The sequence below is a fragment of the Zingiber officinale genome, chromosome 9A, assembly GCF_018446385.1.
Source record: "Zingiber officinale cultivar Zhangliang chromosome 9A, Zo_v1.1, whole genome shotgun sequence".
Taxonomy (NCBI): Eukaryota; Viridiplantae; Streptophyta; class Magnoliopsida; order Zingiberales; family Zingiberaceae; genus Zingiber; species Zingiber officinale.
In genome coordinates, this window is record NC_056002.1 from 136060804 (window position 1) to 136068116 (window position 7313).

At 40.4% G+C, this 7313-nt stretch overlaps 1 protein-coding gene across 1 annotated transcript; it reads right to left on the reverse strand.

Moving 5' to 3' along the window:
• Positions 1 to 3457: 3457 nt before the first annotated feature.
• LOC122019632 lies at positions 3458 to 4426 on the reverse strand. Its single transcript, XM_042577086.1, has 2 exons — positions 4348 to 4426; positions 3458 to 4215 (listed from the first exon to the last, which is right to left on the reverse strand). The coding sequence occupies exons 1-2, from the start codon at positions 4424 to 4426 to the stop codon at positions 3458 to 3460; spliced, it is 837 nt and encodes a 278-aa protein (XP_042433020.1).
• Between the last annotated feature and the right edge of the window lie 2887 nt (positions 4427 to 7313).

The window sequence follows — 7313 nt, forward strand, 5'->3', positions numbered from 1 at the left end:
TAAAGAGAATGAATATTGTAGTATTGAACTAACTAGAAAAGGAGACCAAGTTTTAGTTCAACAAAATAATACAATACTAGTTCTATTAATGTCTTTACATTACAAAACAATACTATTAGAAAACAAACTATTAGTAGTAGAAAAACAATTCAAAGAAACATCCAAACAATTGATTGGAAAGTCATCTTCAAAAATCTCAACAAAAACTTAAGTTATTTCTTGGAAAAAACAATTGTCAAGTATTTATAAGTTTCTAACTTATAATTCAAAACAATCAAATGAATCTCACAAGGACTCAGACTGAACCCTTTAATAGTCTTTCCCAAACAATGAGAGAACAACAAATAGAGACAAATACTACATCTTAGTTAGACAATATCACAACAAGATGAAACAATATTTCTAATCATAAATTAGAAGAACTAATAGACATTTATCAAGATTTAATTATCTTTTCAAATGAGCAGTTAAATACACTTAACCCTAGGCAACTATACAACCAGGGAATACTCAATTTCTCCACTTTAGTCTTTAGACCTCATAGAATAGAACCTCTTTACCTTCCTTATGGAGGAGAAGAATGATTTAAATTAATGACTAAAGCATTAGTCAAAGCTTTATTTAACAGAAGGCACAATTATATACATTTAGGATTAGTTGTGTTTGTTATTAGAGACCTCACCACATCCATAATAGGAGGAAAAGTTCTATTAGTCCTCTATGAATCTCATCTATGTGATAAAGAAAAATCAATTCTAGGGTTGATCAAAGTTGATATGAATAACAATTTAGAAATCAATTACTTATGCCCCAATTTTAATATGATTATAAGAGACTTTATAAAACACATCAAGATACATGTCTAAGCTAAAAGCTATGGTCAATTTCAAGATAACAATATTCAACTAGATATCATATTTTTGGAAAAAAATAACGAACTACATTTACAATCACTTTAAAATCACAGTCACTAAACCAAGAGATTTTAACTCAAAAACTTTAGTAGGATTAGAATGAACTATTAGTCTCAACAATCCTAAAACAAGACATAGACTAACAACTTCTATAATGTATAAGAATAAAACTAACAAAATATCTGTTAGATTCTTGAGATATCAAGCTTTTACTTCTCAAGATGAAGAAAGTTTAGAAGATAACTTCAATCTCATGCTTAGACAAGATGATGACTATAGTTAATAAGTAATTGATAGCTTGTTTCCCAACATGATATGAAATTAATTCCAAACATGGTTAATTATAACGGTCATTATTTGTGAGTTTCATGAGAATATCTACAATTTAATTTATCTCATTTAGAGGTTTGGAGTGTTTGTATAAGTTCACACTCTCAGCGAAACTTACAGTCGTAGATCAATTTGTTGAGCATAGAGCAATTATCATTCTCTCTCTATATATATAGTAAGGAGATTTCATTATGAATGAGAATTTAGTTTCGCATTAGGAATTTCATGACATTATAATTCGTTTATATTGAATCACAACCCTTGAAGTTGTGAATAATGTATGAGTAGGGACTCTCTCTCATGTGTGTGCTCATATGGGGTATAGATCCAGGACCAGGATTTCACTAAACCAACAGTGATTTGTGTGCGAGCATGACTTGTGCATGTCGAATGTTAGACCGATCGAGGCAATAGCCAACACTGGATATTTCAAGCTCAACGAGTGAAGGTCGTAAATAACCATTAATTGGATATTAAATGCTGCCAAAGGTTAGTGCTCCTATATAAGGAGGGTATGACCTTAAGCAGAAAAGTAAACACAAATTGTAAAAATCCTTCCACCTTCGTTCCCCCTTGCTTCCTTCTTTCTGTCATGTTCTCTGGTCGACATATTTACTTATGATTGCATTTGAGTGCATACTTAATTCACCACAAATAACCAGTGATTGGTTGTCTACGCAGTCTTCTTTTTGTATCTCAAGAACAGACATTTATCATGACCTCAAAGCACAGTCGGAGGAGATAAATTTATTTTAAGAAAACTATGTCAACTCAAACCTCAGTATTTCTCTTTCAACTTGGCCCTCAACAGCGGCAACCCACTCAAACTCAACAGTCAGGCGACTTGAAGTCTCGACTCGATACTTGATATCCCAACTCGATGACTCGACAGGTCGGCTACTCTACAACTCTGCCAGCTTGACCAACTCGACAATAGGTTTATAGACTCAGTACTCAACTTCCAAACTTGGCGACTTGAAGTCGTATTGGCAACTCAGCCGACTCAGTCGACTCAGCGACTCAGCACTCGGCTAGCTTAGCTTTCGGAAGTTCTCGACAGGGAGCATTCAATATCCCACTCGGGAGCACTCAGTGTCTTAACTTGGCACTCAACAATCTGCATGAGCGATACTCAACTTCCCACTCGAGCTTGGAAGCACTCAACATTTGGCTAACGACATCCCGCTCATGCTTGGATAACTCAATAGCTCGGCCTAACTAGCTCAGTCTAGCAATTTGAGATTATTAATTCAAGTCAATTTGAGATTATTAATTTAAGTCATCTTGATGTCCGTAGATTCTGGTTAACTCCGGTAAATATGTATATGAAAAAAAGAAAATATATACATCACTTCATGTACCATCACCACTAACAAAGGCTCGTACAATTGTCAATGATGCGGTGATAAAAAGGGGGTCTGTCCAGTACGAGTAAATTGGCCAAGTAGAAGTCAAAGTCAAGGTGGTTAACGTTAGGGTGTCAAAGGGCTCGCCTATGGAGGCCGAGCGGAGGTCGATTAAAATGGTCGGTCGGGCCAGATAATATTTGATTGACAACAGGCCTGTCCGAGCTGACTTCCCGTCTAGCTCGGAACAATATGGTAAGATCACCAGACGCTCAGTATCGAGCAGCAGAACGCCAAGGAGACCGGAGTGCTTGCTCGAGCGGAAGGAGACAAACTACTATACCCAATCACCACAAGGAAGAACAGTTGAACCGATCAAGTAGAAGAGTATCAGTCGAGCGGCTTCCTTGCTCAGATCGGAGCGTGGTCTACATCCAGTCAACACAGTAGCCACATTCCTAACTTTCCATTCCCATAATTGTATATTTTCAAGTGAGGATCACTACAGCATGGTAGAGCTAGCTAGCATACATTCTTAATTATCGCAGAGCAATAGTTGTATAGCGTCCCCGTCAATCTGTCCTAGGGCCAACACGGAATAAGTAAATCACGGGTGACCACTAGTCTTTGGAATAGTGACTAGCACATAAGGGAGACATTTATCTTGGCTTTGTCAAGATTCGAACTCCAGACCTAATGATGATCATACCTCATGTGCTAACCACTGGACCATCCAAGGGGACAAGTACAAATACATTTATAAACTTAGTTATTAGATATCTATTCATATATCTGATACTTGGTATATGAGCAGCTATCTTTGGAAACGTGAACATTTGGTAGAAGGTGAAGCAGCGATAGATTTCCTCAAGCGCATGCTTCGATGAGCATGCGATCGTTCCACTCCTCCTTCATGGCCCTATTCAGCCGAGCCACGCACATCGAATCCTCCTCTGCAGCTCCCGTACCCGCGCTGTCGTTTCTCGATTGGCTCGCCCGCACGCCGCGTAACGCGTCCCGCGATGAGGTGGCCAGGTAGTCCTCGAGGGCGGCGAGCACCCGCGTCGGCGCCCGGCCGCGGCCGTCCCAGAGCCACACCCTCGCCACCCCCCGCCGCAGCGCCCGGCCCACCGCCTCCCTCACATCGGCCGCCTCCATCACGCGCGGCTTCACCTCCACCACGAACTCGCCCTCGCGCCGGCCGCGGCCGACGGCGACGGTGCCGTCGTCGGCCGCGACCGGCGGCGCCAGGGCGAGCGTTACCCGCTCCACCAGCTTGCGCGGGAACGAGGCGTCCGGGTAGAGCGCGCGCTGCACGGAGTCGGCCGCGCTGTCGACGAGCCGCGCGGCGCGGCCGTTGACGACGAAGAGCAGATCGAAGCGGCGAGCATGGGGCGAGGAGGAGGAGGAGGACGCGGCGGCGCTGAGGACGGTGATTTGGATGCCTTTGGAGGCCTCGTGGTTGCCCCAAAGTGAGAAGGCGGCGACGGCCAGCAAGAGGAGGAGGCGGAGTAGGAAGCTGGAGGAGCCGTCCGCCGGCAAGGGAGGCGGCGACGATGTGGGGAGCAGAGGCTGATCCATACGGAGGAGGCGGCGTAGCCAATGGCAGACGATGGAATGGATAACTAGATATAGTTAGGGAACGTATAATTTTTCCAAAAACAAAATAATAATAATAATAATAATAATTAATGTTTATAATTAATATAACATTTAAGATGGCATTTGGAATTAAGCAGGTAATGGAACCACTGTACCAGCTGTTGATCTCGCAAAAGACCGGGAGAAGGCCCAACGAAGATTAATGCGACAGAGACATATGATTGTGATGTCCATGCTCACGGGTACTGATGAGTAAATTGTCGGTTAAACTGAATTAATCTATCAATTTAATTCAAAATTTTATTTTATTTTTTAAATAACTGTTCATATGACAAATGCAGGATCAATACTGATCAGTTAACCTACCAAATTAATTAATTTTTTATTCAATTTAATTTAAACTAGTAAATTTTGAAAGATTCTGTTCGTTTAAAAAATAATTAATTTAATTTCAATTAATTTGATTTAACCGAATGATGGACTATATCATATGATATTATTTTTATAAATCATTTTTTTTTACAAATAGCGTGAATTCGCCTTAATTGATTGCATGATTCACATGTTCATCAAAGGTTAATTGATTAACAATTTGTATGCATTGCAATTTTTAGGAAAAATATAGAATGCAGTAAGATGTGATTTTATTTTTATTTTTATTTGTTATCATTATTCAACTGAACCGATTTAATGAATAAAAGATAGATTTGTTTTCAGTCCAATAAATATTTTGTTGGGACTGGCCGACGCCTCCTTGGTCCCGCCTAAATCATGTAGGTGGACCTATCGTGCCATTGTTCGGAAAGGGACCTGCCTAAATCAAGTAGGCAATATCATTTTTAAAATAATAATATATAAGTATTCTATGATAATTTTACTATAATCAACTGAGTTAAATTAGGTCTTATAAATTTGATATCTTATATCTAAGTGCACAAAAAATTTAAGAATACATGAAGTCAAGCTGAAGATGCGGTGAGTGAGAAAGATAGCACGGGAAGGGAGTCGATGGACTTGGTGTATCCGAAAGGCGAGAAACTACGGAAAAGTACATTGGTGGACGACGAGAATGATGCGCACAGTGCATCCGAGGGACAAGAAACCAGGAAGGAAGTATGCTAGAAGAGAAGACTGGAATTGAGTTCGGGTGAATTTAACTTTGGACGGTGAGAGCCATCTCAAGCGAGCGAATAGAAGAATGATCAACTTTTGAGTCGACCATTTCAGGCACCTAGATCAATTCCAGGCGCCTGGGAAGGGCGGCCACGTTAGTGAGAGTCATTGCAGAAGAGGATCAACATAAAGTCCATGTAAACCGAATCCAGATGCCTAGATCCCTTCTAGACGCCTAGAAAGCCCAAGACCGTTAAAAAGGCCTATTGGCAAGTGGATCGATTCGACCGAGTTCAAGCGCTCGGATTGTTTCCAAGCGGCTTAAAAGGGCCACGTTAGCAAACGGTCATTTCAACTAGTAAGCTATAAATATAGGTCTTGTCTTCTAAGTTGAAATAACACACTATGTATTCATTTCTAGTTTTAGTTTTAAACTTTTGTACTTTTAACTTTGTAAGGGGCTTCTCTACCTCTAACCGTTATCGAAGAAGGAGCTTTTGTAGTGCGCTTTTCATAGCTTTAGATTAACAATCACCTAGGTTATAACAAAGTAAATATTCAAATCCCTACTTTTATTTTATATTAATCATTTCTAATTAATATGTGTGTCCTTGCTAGTTCAAAAGTAAGAGAATTTTCTAACTCTAATTGCAGACTATTCACCCTCTCTAGTCGATCTACCCATTTCTACCATTGGTATCAAAGTCCAACTGCTTCAGAATGACTTGTTGGTGCAGGTTGCACTGATAATCAGATTTTAATGTATGACAAATATGTTAAAGTTAGATATTTTATTTATCTAACATTTCTACCGAGTGTGCAGGAGTTGACTAGTCTGAAGGACCTAATACCAGGCTGAAATTCAGTTAGGTCTATGGGACCCAATAACTAGTGGGAAGTCTAGATAGGTCCGTAGGGACCGATATCTAGCGAGAAGTCTAGTTGGGTGCGTGAGCCCTAACAACCGGCTAAAGTCCAGTTGGATCTGTGAGATCTGATAAATGGCGAGAAGACCTGGTGGGTCAAAGATAAGTCAAGCGACTGCAAGTGGTAAGTGAAGGTAAGCAATTAGTGAAGAGATCCAGTGAGAATGCGTTTCCGGTTGAGGGAACTATAGGCGTCGGTCCAGCTTAGGTCCATTTGGGAAACCTAAGCTGAGACCTTGACTAGATCCTGGTCTTGGGGAGACATGATCTAATTATTCCTATTTTATTAATGTTGTGCTAAGTCTGTTTTGCAGGATAAATATATTTTTTTGTTGTCTAAACTAACCCTTTTTGCAAGGAAGAAGCTGCTGAAAAAAAAGAGTCTGGGCACCCGGACCAGCTCGCCTGGGTGGGTGCCGCAGGCACCCGAGTGGTCCAAGCGCCTAGAGTTGCCCAGGCACCCAGACCAGAAAACTTATCTAGGAGCTGAGTTGGAGCGTGTCGAATGGCCGAACCACGTCAGCATGGTCCAGGCACCTAGAGGGGTTGCAAGCTTCCAGAATGGACCTATATAAGGGCCTTCTACCAGCAGCTTCAATATATCACATCTGCTATCATATTCAAGTGCTACTCCGAAAAGACTCCGATGATACCGAAAGGTTGCTCCAAAGTTTGAGGAATGAGAGACTTCATTTTCCTTTTTGTTTGTCGGTAACAAGTTTTATTTTTAGTTCTTGTACTTAATCTTTGTAATCTATTTACGAACTAATAGTGATTACATAATGAAAGAGATACGATAATCGCGGGCCTTGGAGTTGGAGCTGTCACAAACTTCGAACCAAGTAAAACTTGGCAGTGTTAGCATTGTCTTTTTTTTCCTTTTCCACTGCGTAACTTATTTTAACTGATGATTTTCGACAAACACTATTTACCCCCTCTAGCATCTTTACAATCCTACAACCGCTGACTAAAGCAACAAGAAGATGACCGGACCAAGTATTCATTCCCCAAAGTTGGAGTGGGAATTGTTAGAGTGTATACTAAAAACCTAGCTTTTGTATAAACATTTATTTAGAAATAAA

Bases quoted from the DNA above. Each gene is read 5' to 3' on its own strand.
- LOC122019632 (XM_042577086.1), bottom strand. From the start codon at position 4,426: ATGGACATCACAATCATATGTCTCTGTCGCATTAATCTTCGTTGGGCC. The intron at 4,216-4,347 runs GTACAGTGGTTC...AACTATATCTAG, and splicing joins TTTTGCGAGATCAACAGCTG to TTATCCATTCCATCGTCTGC.